Source organism: Hoplias malabaricus, chromosome 2 (genome assembly GCF_029633855.1).
Source record: "Hoplias malabaricus isolate fHopMal1 chromosome 2, fHopMal1.hap1, whole genome shotgun sequence".
Lineage (NCBI taxonomy): Eukaryota > Metazoa > Chordata > Actinopteri > Characiformes > Erythrinidae > Hoplias > Hoplias malabaricus.
Window position 1 is genome coordinate 8,212,439 of NC_089801.1, and position 13,857 is coordinate 8,226,295.

The window sequence follows — 13,857 nt, forward strand, 5'->3', positions numbered from 1 at the left end:
ATTGGTTCATTATTTCTGAAATTCTCACTCAGTGTAAAGAGCAGCTTGAGCGTTCAAACAATGTCAGCAAAGACAACCGAAGTGGACAAATAGCAAGGACGTTGTTTTCTTCGGGTGAAGCTTGACCCTGTTTTTTTCAGTGTACATAAACATAAAATAAGAATCTGGCCAAAATAGCCAGAAGAGCAGGCTAATGGATGGAGGTATGCTTTTTTTTTTGTAGCCTCAGATGAGGCAGAGTTTCCCTAAACGCTCCCACTGTAGCCAACAGCTCCAGGGCCAAAAGGCTTTGATAAATTGCTTGCTCGGCCCAGACGCCACACAGCCGAGCTTGAAAACATCAAGTAGAAAATGATAGGCTTCATTCCTGGAGATGTAGACCATTACTCGGTCAGCTCTGCGTTGTTTTGCGGAGCTTGGGACAAAAGCTTGTGTTTGTGAGAGTAAGAGGCTGTTTTGTTGAGCAGTTACCTGTGACAGTGTAGTGTGAAGCAATGAAAAACAACACCCGAGCAACACGGTTCGCTTCAGTGTGTGTTAGTTCCAGTTTCCTAATGTTCACCCATGGTCCAATCACTGCACTGATCAGACAAACATTACTTTTGGACCTCTGGGCGTCCCTCTTTGGTGAGGATTTGTTGTCGTTCAACTGTGAGACCTTTAGTGAAGTCAGGTACTGATGATGCATGATTGGTTCCAAATCACAAACACAACACTAGGGCATTATAATGTTTTAGCCAACACATTGAGCATGGTCATTTTAAAGCAAAACTAGGTTGTATGTTTTAACCTTAAAATTACAGTTTTAAAGTCACTGCGATGCTCCACTGACCTGTAATAGGGAGAATAGAGCCTCTGCCTGGAGAAGGGCTGGGCTCTGCAGAAATTGCACTATTAGCTCTTTTCCACCATCATGGAACCGGTTTGGTTCCTGTTCATGAACCTGATTTGGAACTGTTGCTTACTGGACGAGAACCATTGGTTCTCAGCTGGAACCATATAATAGTAGGTTCTTCTGCATGTGCGTGTCAAGATAAAGAAGCTCCAGAAAGAGCTCAGACAGAGCCTCAAACAAAGTGTTATGGCCCAGTGGATCTGAATGCAGTCATTATGTTAATTTATCCTCGATGGTGGGTTGGGTAAGCGACTAATGACTCAGATGGGTCTCAGCATGTTTGTTTTGAAATGGGGAATATAAAACAGGAAAATGCTCTCTTTGTGTTTTCTGGGACTGTGGTCAGTGCAAATTGAGGCCCATTGTCTACTTTTTTCGTGTTGTTCACAAGATCAACATGACTGAAATACTCAAACTAAGGAATCATTCGCATGTGTATCAATTATCTCCATGATCTGAACCAGCTGTAAACAGTGGGTAAGCCATGATTCTATCCTGACACTCTCAGTTTAGCTCTGGCTCTGGTGCTAAATTCAGCCACAGCAATGCTAAGCCCCACCCCCAACCCACCAACGCACCCCCAACTCATTATGTAATTTTGGTTACCATCAACAGTGGTGAAAATATTGGCTGGTTCCCTGGATAGCACCAAGGTTCCAAGAATCCTGAACAGAACCGGTGCAAGGACCAGAGTTCTTTTGGTGGAAAAGGCTATATGTAACTTTTGGCAGAGGGTAGAAAACCACTCCCCTCTTGATTTCAGGACAATGCTGTAAATATGAATTACACTTTGCAACTTTAGGGGGAACCGAGGAGCAAATACATGTCCAGTGTGTCCTTATTGGTTTCCTGCAAGCTGTGTGTACAACTGACTTAATCTATGTCCACAATGGGAGCACCTTAAAATAGCTGAATTAATTATTAGTACCCTGACCCTACTTTGAGCAGTGTTTACCCCTTTTTCACCATCACACCTATGTGTCTGCTGCATTTTAGAGCTGTTTCTGCTGGGCGTTGACATTGACCATTTGTTTGACCTCTTAAACGTTTACTGACCATTGCTAGCTTTGCCCTTTGTTGCATCTCTTGTGAGAATGAGAACACGAAGTGGTGCATCGCAGGTTATATCAGCTTTAACTAGGCCTTAAAATATTGCTTTAGTGGTCAAGCAAGGGGAAACTCCCTGGCATTCACAGGCTCTCGCACCAGGCCGATCGATACCAGTTCATCGTCCAGCTGTAAATTTGCCTCTTCTTAACGACCCAAACGCTTCGAGATGGATGCGTCCACGTTCCAGTTAAAGCTAGTGGGGACACCCATGTTGGAGCTGCTGCACATGGTTTATGATTTTAATTTTACAAATGGGGAATTGCAGGGACTTCTTCATATCGCCACTGTCCGGACTTAATTGCAGTATCAGGGGATACACTGCTCTTATGGCATTCTGCATTAAAGGAACAGTTGGGCTAAACCCAGATTTACACGGGGCCTCTTTAAGCAAAGTGTATCTGTATGTACTGCCCTGGGGCTTTAAGGCTAATAACATGTAATGGATGCTTAAACTCTGTTCAAAAGCATTGTGTACACTTGCTGTTTACCTCAGAGAAGCCATGGATATACATATGGTCCAGCCAAAAGTTTGAGGACACCCGCTCATTTAGTATTTCATGTGAAACGTAGGGTGCTAACAAGTAGCTTGCCCCCTGCCCCTCTTTGCTGCAGTAGGAGCTGCAAGGACCCCACTGTTCAATTGCGGAGCCCGTAGCTTGGGAGGCTTTATTCCCCTGTAGCATCTATCTCTAAATCATCATATAATTTGACACCAAAATATACCCTCTGTTATCCTTGGTTTTAAAAAAAGCCTCTGACTCAATTGCTGTAACTGGTTTATTGTAAGTGGCTCATTTGTCTCTCAGGTCTCTGTGGTATCAGGACCCCCCAGCGGGCACTGTGGTCCCCCCTCCTGTGTCCGGCCCAGCGGAGACCGCCGTCCCCAGCAGTGTTGACAGCAGGACCCCTGTCCCCACCGTCCTGCAAGCCCCCTGCTCAGAGGGGCCGTGTCGCAACGGGGGAACTTGCAGGCCACTGCCTCTTCCCAGTGGGGCTTCCACGTTCCTCTGTGACTGCCCTCTCCACTTCACAGGACGTGTGTGTGAGAAAGGTAGGCTGTATTTTCCTGCCCCCTACCTCTAATTGAGGTGAACATCATACCAGAGTATTCATTAGCTCTTCAGGCTTTACACCAGATGTTGGAACATACAGTAGCTGTGAGGATTTGATTGCTGTCAGCCACAAGAATATTAGTGAGGGGTTGACGTTGGGTGATTGGTTTTTGAAGGGTGTAATTCACTTTACAGCACTGTCTTGAAATCAAGCAAATACACACTAATCATCTGTCTCCACCCAAGATAGAAAATGGAGTAGAAAGGAGGGGTCATCTATAATTGGATGTCTCTTCTTTCGTGTTTGTGGCTTGTGTAGCACTGTCAGTGACCTGGGAGGAGGAGCTCTAACTGGACTATTATACATATGCACCGACGAGCCATAACAATATGTATGACCACCTCCTTGTCCATTCTCTCAGCTCCAGTGACCATATGGGAGCACTTTGTAGATATGCAATCACAGATTGTAGTCCACCTGTTGTATACGTTGTTAGCCACTTTAGCCTCGTTATTCAGTAGTTAGGACCACCACAGGGCGTGCATGGTTTGGGTGGTGGATCATTCGCAGCACTGCATTGACACTGACCTGATAGTGGTGTTAGTATGTGTTGTGCTGGTGTAAGTGGATCAGACACAGCAGTGCTCCTCGAGTTTTTAACTCTCATGAGCCCAGACTCACATTATGCCAAATTATGAGATATATAAACCAGACCAAAGAAACAAAATGGAACACTTATTTTCACATTCTGTAATTGGTTTTTGGCTTAAATTCCCAATGTACTATAAACATCACAACATACCCTTTGTAACTTGTATTTCAACATTTTGTTTTTGAAATGTAATCAGAGCGTGTTGATGTAACATAGAACAGGTCACTAAAGCATTTGAATTGAAAAAAGTTTGGAGCACACCTTTTAGAAACAGAAATGTGTGTTTAAAATAACATAGGAACATTTCCGTGGTATCTATGTACTCACACAATGTATGTAAGCACACCATCCTTGTGAATTTGTGTATGTATGACATCATTTACGTAAACTGTCATGTGACTGCATTCATGATGTTCAGTAAATATCACTTAGGCACATACTGATTTAGCGAAGGATAAAGCTGTGTAGGGAATTTTAGCACCCAGCTACACCCCTCAGTGTCACTGCTGGACTGAGAGTAGTCCACCAACCAAAAACATCCAGCCGAGAGTGTCCTGTGATCACTCATGGACTAGAGGGTAACTAATACAAACTGCAGTAACAAATGAGCTGCCGTCTCTGACTTAGACTAATAAGGTAGATGTGTCACAGAGTGGACAGTGAGTGGCCAGTGTTTAAACCTGCAGCAGAACTGCTGTGTAGTTTGGAACCCGTATCACCCCTTGTTTTAATATGCTTTGGACATTACCCATTAGTGTAAGTGTTGTAGGTTTTGTAGGTTTTTTTGTTTGGGAATTTGTCCAGAAAGAACTTTATGTGAAGTTTTTGGCAGATGTAGTGATCATGCAGATGGACTCTGGCAACCCTGGCAACATTGTGCAGGTGATGAGAAGAGGTAGCACTATAGAAACCTTAATGAAGAACAGTGGGTTGCCAGAGTGGGTAAATATGCATCATCTGTATTAGGAATATCAACCCCGTCTGTCAGAGGCTGATGCTAATTGCTGCAGCTCAGATACTGGAGGCTCATCATTAGGTTATGAGTTGCTGCAGGCTCCATGCTGTCGAAGCCAGAGATGCAATCTTTGCCACCGCAGGGTTAAACGGTTCCCATGGCTACATTGTGCTGGTCGGCAGCAGCGAGGTCCTGTGAGACCTCGTTTCTTGTTGTTGTTTCAGTTCCACTGTTCATTAGAGGTTCATTAATTTTAGGTATAGGGATTTTTCCTAATCCAGAAACAATGTTATGGGTCGGGTTTAGGCTCGTTTAAACCCAATCCGCATGATATCTTTGGTTGTAGAATTTCCATAACCGGGCAATATCGACAGCATGCTGATTTGAGGTATGATTTTAGAAGCTAATGAAGCAGTGTCCAAAGAGTTTCGAGTCTATTTTAGTTGCCACTTGCTGTGACCGACTTGCTTCTAGAAATCTAAGATGTTTTCATTCACAAGTCCTAGCTGCTTGAATCTGAAAATATATTGTGGAAACATTTACTGGCTCTGCTGCGATGCTTCTGGTATAAAATGATGCCATTTACAGAAACCCAAGAGAAAAGAACAGGTTGTTCTTTATGAGAAGAAATGGAGCATGCTTTTTATTGTCATTACACAGCAGTCACAGCAGTACGATGAAATTGTGTCTCCACATTTAACCCATCTGTAGCAGTGCTCTTACACACACACACACACACACACACACTAGTAAGAGTGAGCATACACAAACCCAGAGCAGCAGGCAGCAATTCCAGTGCCCAGGGAGCCGTTGGGGGTTAACGTATTTTACTCAAGACCACCTCGGCTGTGAATATTGAGGGAGGAGACAGTGCTGTTCCTTTAATCCACCGCCCTCTTTCTTCCTCCTGGATGAGCAGATCAAACCCTACACTACATTAGAGCAATTGAGCAGTTTTTACATTGCATTTGCATTTCTCTAATATGATTTAACATAAGTTGTCCACCTAAGATATCAGGCCAGAGTGATTCTGACTGTGTTTATGTCATTTTACTGTTCAGATCCTGATGTTGGATAATTAATTTAGGAACCAGCACCACTCCAACTCATCCCAACGGTACTGAATAGAGCTCCATCCCTCCAGAGAATGTAGTTCCACTACTCTACAGGCGAGTGGAGGGGGTTTCATACTCCTCTGATCCCCAGCTGGCATTAGTGACCTTAAACTTGTGTGCAGCTGATCCCAGTCCATTACTCAAGACTAAGCAAATGACCTGGGGTCCACCAGAGCTGAGAGGCTTAAGCCTCAGGTCTTGTCGAGTGAAAGTTTGGGTGTTCTTGCATTACGTAGTCCATTTTAAACTTCATCTCGCTCCATAGCAGAGAGGAAATACTACCTTAATCGTGAGTGACACTGTCCGTACTGAGCTGCTTTAAAAGCAGCTTTAAAACCACGGTTACCGTCACTCTCCATCCAAACCATGGCCTCATCAATTATGACTTGAGTGCAACATTTGCCGGCTCTTTCGCTTTTTTCCACTCCTATTCATAACTACACTCGCTTCCATAACATAATTGCGTTTTCATTGCCTTTCCTGCTGAGTCGGCAGGTTTTGCGTCAGCGTCGATAAGCCGATGCCCAGGTACGGAGCTAATTTGCGGAGCCCAAGTTCATTCATCTCTATCGATGGAACACTCAGATCTCCTGGCTGTGGAATAACCGCAGACAAATTAATTAAAAATCATTAATCCCCCTGTCGCGTGGGCTGCACCTTTTGTTTTTGTTTTCAGCTGAAGAGACTCAAAGCTTTGTGTTATTCAGTGAGTTGTTAAGTGAGAGTTAAAAAGGCATATCTGTAAAAGTTTTGTCATGATTCCTCGCCCATCTGTGACGTAATGGTCTATTATAACGACAAAAAAAATTCATTAGATGTGATCACATTCTACCTTTATTCCACAGACTTTAGTGGATGTTGAACATTAATTAATTCATTTATTCATTATCTGTAAGCGCTTATCCAGTTCAGGGTCGTGGTGGGTCCAGAGCCTACCTGGAATCATTGGGCGCAAGGCGGGAATACACCCTGGAGGGGGCGCCAGTCCTTCACAGGGCAACACAGACACACACATTCACTCACACCTACGGACACTTTTGAGTCTCCAATCCACCTACTAACGTGTGTTTTTGGACTGTGGGAGGAAACCGGAGCACCCGGAGGAAACCCACACAGACACAGGGAGAACACACCACACTCCTCACAGACAGTCACCCGGAGCGGGAATCAAACCCACAACCTCCAGGCCCCTGGAGCTGTGTGACTGCGACACCTACCTGCCGCGCCACCGTGCCGCCAAACATTAATTCATCCATAGGGATATTTTTCAACACCTTCAAAGTTCAGTCTTAGAATTTGGTTACATTTTCTGGTTTTTGCGAGTCATCCAAAAGCATTCAGTTATGATAGCGTGGTCAGTCCGTTATTCTGAGAAGACCAGCAGCTTTGTTGTTTGCTCTGCAGATTTTCTTCTTTTTTGTTTATTTCCTTTTCCCTGTGATACTTACTTTTCATACTTTCAGACTCGTGGCTCTTGAGCTGAGCTGTCCTCCTCTCCCAGAGGAAGCCCTGGACCAAAGAACCAGGTTTTTGAAGCTATGCATTAGGGCTGTCCCATATCGCATCGTTAACGATAATACCGTCATTTTTTAAACTATATAAAAAATCTCTATTGTGATAATAGTGATATTGTGACTTGTTTACGTAATGGCATCATTCAGTTGCCCATAATATGGCCTACATTCTTTACATGAGTGATTTAGACACAGTGAAGTACGGTGTAAAGTGGATCTAAAGTGGAGGAATTTGCTCCAAAACAGGCAGGTGGTTTGGTTACAAAATAACGGTGATATTGTGTAAATTGCTAATGTAGCGTTTATTTTGTTGCAATAGTATGTTTTTGAAATGTTTTTCAGTGTTTTGTTCATATCGCCAAAATTATTGTTATTGGCAAAATACACTGAAATATCGTGATATTATTTTATGACAATATCGCCCACCCCTACTGTGCACATTGCACACATAAAAACAGAAACAGCCATTTTCTTGTCCATATTCTAGATAAGTGTCAGAACTGAAAGGCAGAGAGAGGGGGGGGGGGGGCTAGAACACAGCACAGACAGGGTTCTGTGAGCTGAAGCCTTTCAGACCAAGTATTAAGTCCCAATTAATTTGATAACGTTGGCCTATCAGTCATCATAGTGCTGAACAGCGCACATATTATTAGCGCTGTGTCCTCTTGACCGGAGAGATGGACATGCTGGTCTGTGTGAGTGGACGGAGGGGGAGAAGGGGCAGTATCTGAACGAGATAACGTCGACCCTCCGGTTAGGAGCATGCTTGCCACTGTAATTTCTCTTCATGTATTTGATTGCCAGACAGCACCAGTCAGAGCCAGAGTGGAGAGGCAGTCATCTGCATTTTCTGAGCCTTCAGGGTCCTCTGGGTGAAGGAGGGGGTATGAGTGATATTTTGTGTGTATGTGTGTGTGTGTGTGTGTGTGTGTGTGTGTGTGTGTGTGTGTGTGCACACACTACAGGCCAGATGCTACAGTTGAAGGGCCCCTGCTACAGAAGGATAAAGTAGATGCTACAGGACATAAGTATGAATGGAAGTACTGTTTTATTTCTTATTGTTCTTTGTTTGTTTTTTTAGTCATATTCCACTCCTATTATGGAAAGATATAAATAACACTGCAGGCAAAGATATGGAAGCAGAGAAGAGTCTGGTTTATTTATTTTTTTAACTAATGTAGTACAACTGACGGTTTTCTGTTATGAAAAGTTACACCACAGGCCAACATTTACAGGCCATAATTAATATAATACAATCATTTACTTGCTTCACTAATATGTCACACATTAAATGCCCTTATTATGAAAAGATGAGACATCACAGGCCATGAATGAAGGTAATGAAAAGAATACTGTTTTGTTTGTGCCTTGTATTAATAAAGGCTACTACAATTTTAAAAAAACATAATAAAATAAATAATTTAAAACATCAACACAAAGCTGTTTTTTTTTTAACAAATGCTACAAGGATCTTTCATTCATTCATTATCTGTAAGTGCTTATCCAGTTCAGGGTCGCAGTGGGTCCAGAGTCTACCTGGAATCATTGGGCGCAAGGCGGGAATACACCCTGGAGGGGGCGCCAGTCCTTCACAGGGCGACACACACACACACACACTCACACCTACGGACACTTTTGAGTCGCCAATCCATTTACCAACGTGTGTTTTTGGACTGTGGGAGGAAACCGGAGCACCCTGAGGAAACCCACGCGGACACGGGGAGAACACACCAACTCCTCACAGACAGTCACCCGGAGGAAACCCACGTGGACACGGGGAGAACACACCACACTCCTCACAGACAGTCACCCGGAGGAAACCCACGCGGACACAGGGAGAACACACCACACTCCTCACAGACAGTCACCCGGAGGAAACCCACGTGGACACGGGGAGAACACACCACACTCCTCACAGACAGTCACCCGGAGGAAACCCACGTGGACACGGGGAGAACACACCACACTCCTCACAGTACAAGGAACTTGTAACAAGGTAATATTTTACCTTAAAACTGAAGAGCGAATAGAACATTTTGTCATTGCTGTTCCAAGCACAGCGCTTCAGAAACTGCACTATGTAACTTTGGGAGGAGGATAGGAAACCAACCTCCTCCCTCTTAATTTTAAGACAGTGCTGTAAATGTCAATTACACTCTAACAGTAGGGGGAGCCCAGGAGCAAAATACCTGATTTTACCTAGTGTTCCTTTAAAACGTACTTTGAGCCAAAAGTATAGAATTAAATATGTTTTGTTTGTGCTGATACTGGCTTGTAGTTTTCATGTCGCTCATTGCAGGGTATGAGCTTCCATTACTTCTCCACTACATGATACTTATATTTCCACAAACAACAGAAGCAAGCCTGTCATGGGTGATGAAGTACACTTTAGGTAAGGTGTGTATCTGAGCGAGTGACAGCACATTAAAGTAACTGTGTGTTTACATCAGCTGGAACAACAGGCTATTTGGGCTGTGAGATTCCACACTAAGCCACACGTCTGGAAGCTGAGAATGTGGATATATTGCGGTTCCGCACAGTATTTATGTGAAGGCTGCTGACACTGGCGCAGGTTTGGAATGATGTTAGCAGCACGAGCTGACTGAATTAGGGCAGCCATAACAGCGTGCCATATGCCATACACCACACAGCAATAGGCAGGCCAAAGTATTTCACACAACACGCAGGGAGAATGATGTCTTAGCAAGTGAAATCCTCTTAAATCTAGTCTAAATATCCAGATATTATCATTTTGATGTTGTAAGAAATTATTGGTATAAATAAATGCAATGGAAGGATGTGTGTAAATTCTATTAAATTATATAATTATATCTGCTTACAAAAGAGTAATTACAAGGCTCACATTATGGGAATAATACTAATTACGTAATGGCATTGGGGGGCGGCACGGTGGTGCAGCAGCTAGTGTCGCAGTCACACAGCTCCTGGGACCTGGAGGTTGTGGGTTCGATTCCCGCTCCGGGTGACTGTCTGTGATGAGTTGGTGTGTTCTCCCTGTGTCTGCGTGGGTTTCCTCCGGGTGACTGTCTGTGAGGAGTGTGGTGTGTTCTCCCTGTGTCTGTGTGGGTTTCCTCCGGGTGACTGTCTGTGAGGAGTGTGGTGTGTTCTCCCTGTGTCTGTGTGGGTTTCCTCCGGGTGACTGTCTGTGAGGAGTGTGGTGTGTTCTCCCTGTGTCCACGTGGGTTTCCTCCGGGTGACTGTCTGTGAGGAGTGTGGTGTGTTCTCCCTGTGTCTGCGTGGGTTTCCTCCGGGTGACTGTCTGTGAGGAGTGTGGTCTGTTCTCCCTGTGTCCACGTGGGTTTCCTCCGGGTGACTGTCTGTGAGGAGTGTGGTGTGTTCTCCCTGTGTCGGCGTGGGTTTCCTCCGGGTGACTGTCTGTGAGGAGTGTGGTGTGTTCTCCCTGTGTCTGCGTGGGTTTCCTCCGGGTGACTGTCTGTGAGGAGTTTGGTGTGTTCTTCCCGTGTCCACGTAAGTTTCCTCCAGTTTCCTCCCACAGTCCAAAAACACTCATTAGTAGATTGATTGGCAACTCAAAAGTGTCCGTAGGTCACTGTCCAGGTAGGCTCTGGACCCACCGCGACCCTGAACTGGATAAGGGTTACAGATAATGAACGAATGAATGAATGGCATGGTTTCCCAGACAGGAATCAAAGGAACACAAGGTACGATTTTTGTTTTTTGTTTTTTGTTTTTTTAACTCCGGGGGCTCCCCCTGTGATTCATATTTACAGCACTGTACTGAAATCACTGGAGAGGGGATAGTTTCCTACCCTCCTCCCAAAGTTACATAGTGCAGTTTCTGCAGTGCTGAGCCTAGACCAGCAATGACAATTTTCTCCCTATTATAGTTCAGTGGTGCATCACTATATTTTTAAGTTGTAATTTTAAGGTAAGGATATTACATAGTGTTTCTTTAAGTCTAGTCCTGGACTACACAGCATTTTGAATTATGATTTGTTTTCATTGGAAGGAGCATATAGTCCAGCTCTAGGCTTAATCCCTGCCTGGGAAATTTTGATGCACAATTACACAGATGGATTTACATAGAGTAAAACGTTTTTTGTTTTTTTTTGTTCAAAAGCATGTAAATACTGTTTATTCTGCAATAACTTAAGTGTAACTACATAAAAAATTGTAATCTTCTTTTCACTGTGAACTTGTTTAACTAAATATTCTGATTATTTATTTAAAATATTAATTTATTTACCTGTATATTTAGTTTCTTTTAAGTAGTTTAGTCTGTTGTAAGGGTTGTATTACTGTGACAGCTTATATGGCTTGTTTCTATAATATCTGCCAGTGAATTAAGCCCGGTTTACGTAATCAATTCTTACCAAAAATCATAATGACTGCATAATATTTGTTCCCCAGCTTGGGCAGTCTCTATAGAAGACTCTAGTTTGCATGTAGCTCTGAATTACTGTATGTGCCTTATGACAGAAATGTACATTTCTACATTTAATTAACTAGGTTTTAAGAAACAAGAAGTCATTACTCCAGTGACTCGCTATGAAACAGATGTTATACTGTTGCCTGGGAGCCTGGATGTATTTAAGATTCTGTACTGCACACATTTTAAACATGTCCACAGCCATGTGGGGCACCCAATCCGTGGAGAAGATACTGTATTAAACAGATAAAGTCATTCTTGGACTGTGTAGAACAAAAGGTTAACAAACGAATCAATTGCAGAATATTTCAAGCTGCGTGTTGGTGATAAAATGACAGAGCGCTTCACTTAAATGACTTCAGTTGTTATAATCTTTTGCAGTGTGTGTTATTTTTCTGGTCCTCACCAACAATACAATGCATATGTCCTTTGCAGGAAATATCCCATTCCTAAACGCGTGGCTTTTACGCGGTGAGGTGTGAGCGTTTCATTTGATTCATACCTCCAGCGTATTCCTCCTCACAGTCGAAGCCATTATTTACTCTCTCCCTTTACAGAGTATTAAATGTTTTATACTTTACTGCCACAATATAACACTGTGAGCGGAAGAGCTGTCAATAAAGCAAGCGAGCTTTATATGCACATACACAAAAGAGGAATGGCCATGTTTACTTTTTATGAAGTGCCTTTGATTGAGCAATTTGAGTGGAGTGGCTGAGTGAGTGCAATCTGACCGTTTTATTTCCTTCAGGCATTTAAGCCAAGAGTCTACAGTGTAAGTGTCTGTAATATTCAATATCGATTCTAGATACTGTCGTAATTAATCTGGGATTAAATTTTAATTGTCTGGGATTAGAGCTGACTCATGACTCCTAGTGGGAAAGAGCAGGGCAGTTGTGTTTCTGAGCCGTACCGTGCAAACTATATCTAAGCAAGTCAAATCATATTCAGTCTGATTGATTTTTACATTTTACATTTCTTTTATGGCATTTAGCAGATGCTGTTAACCAGAGAGAACATCCATGACTGACGTTCCCTTGAGCAAGGCACCTAAAATGCTTCCTGGCCGCTGAGGGTGGCTGCCCACTGCTGTGTTTTCAATGTCCCAATCACTAGATTTGTGTGTGTGTACAATGACAATGCTTAAAAAAAAAGGTGGGCAGCCACTGACCAGCTGCTTTTAAAAACCGAGCAGCTGCTTTTAAGAACAAGTTTCTTTACCTTGAGCTCGAATGTACAAAGTGAATGAATTGAAAGTAGTTACTTTTAGTTCATTTAGTTTGTTCTCAGAGTTTGGTGGATTGTTGTTCCAGATGGTGAAATGTGTGTGAAATTTGGGCGCAAGGAAAAGTTTGATGTCAGCAGCCGCGCCTAATGTCAAGCTGTCATGAAGATAAAAGGGCTTTGTTTCTGCTCTTCAGGAATTTTCTGCAACTTGCTGGGATCCCGGCCTCCTCTGGGAGTCCTCCTCTCCGCCTTAAGACTAATACCACCGGCCGGGCTTTGTGTCAGGGCATTAGTAAAGTATATATTGTGCTTTTCCTCTGAGGGAAACTGCCCAGCTTTGGTTTCTGGGGGATTTCACAGAATTTGTTGGCACCCACCAGCTTCCAGTAGGTGAAAGGGTATATGTCATAACTGCTGGAGCAAAAAGTTTGCATCTCCGGAATGGAATTTTCTTTACTTTATGTGAGAAGGAAAAAAACATTTTTAAGTTCAGGCCCCGCTGGACCTTCCTGTACTGGTCTGTTCATTACCGCTCCTGGCCTTGGTTATACATGACAGACACCCTCTTTATGTACTTGTACAATCACATACAAAGGTATACACCCTTGTCTATCACACACACTGTCAAGCTGGGAGAACAAGGGCATGCACTGGGACTCCAAGATGTGTGAAGCTAACTGCCACTTCCAAATGCTGTTAACACAACCCCACTATAGAGCTTAACACGCTTGGAGGAGAATGCTAACGGACCAGATCTGCTACGTCTGTTAACTGAGGCCCTCTCTGTTGAGCTTGCTTGGCACAGCACTTTCCCGCCAATGAGGAACGGAATGGTTCTAGTTCGCGTACGTAATTCTGAACCATTTGTCGTGTTTCCACGGACACATATTGGTTCATGAAAGATGCAGAAAGTGTATTATGGATT

General features: G+C 43.5%; 1 protein-coding gene across 1 annotated transcript in view; it reads left to right on the forward strand.

Annotated features, from left to right (window-relative positions):
• The window catches only part of eys (eyes shut homolog), a 313,091-nt gene that overhangs the window by 203,501 nt on the left and 95,733 nt on the right, over positions 1 to 13,857 (forward strand). Inside the window, 1 exon segment of the mRNA XM_066660060.1 lies at positions 2,812 to 3,056. Within this exon segment, the coding sequence (XP_066516157.1) occupies positions 2,812 to 3,056 (245 nt within the window).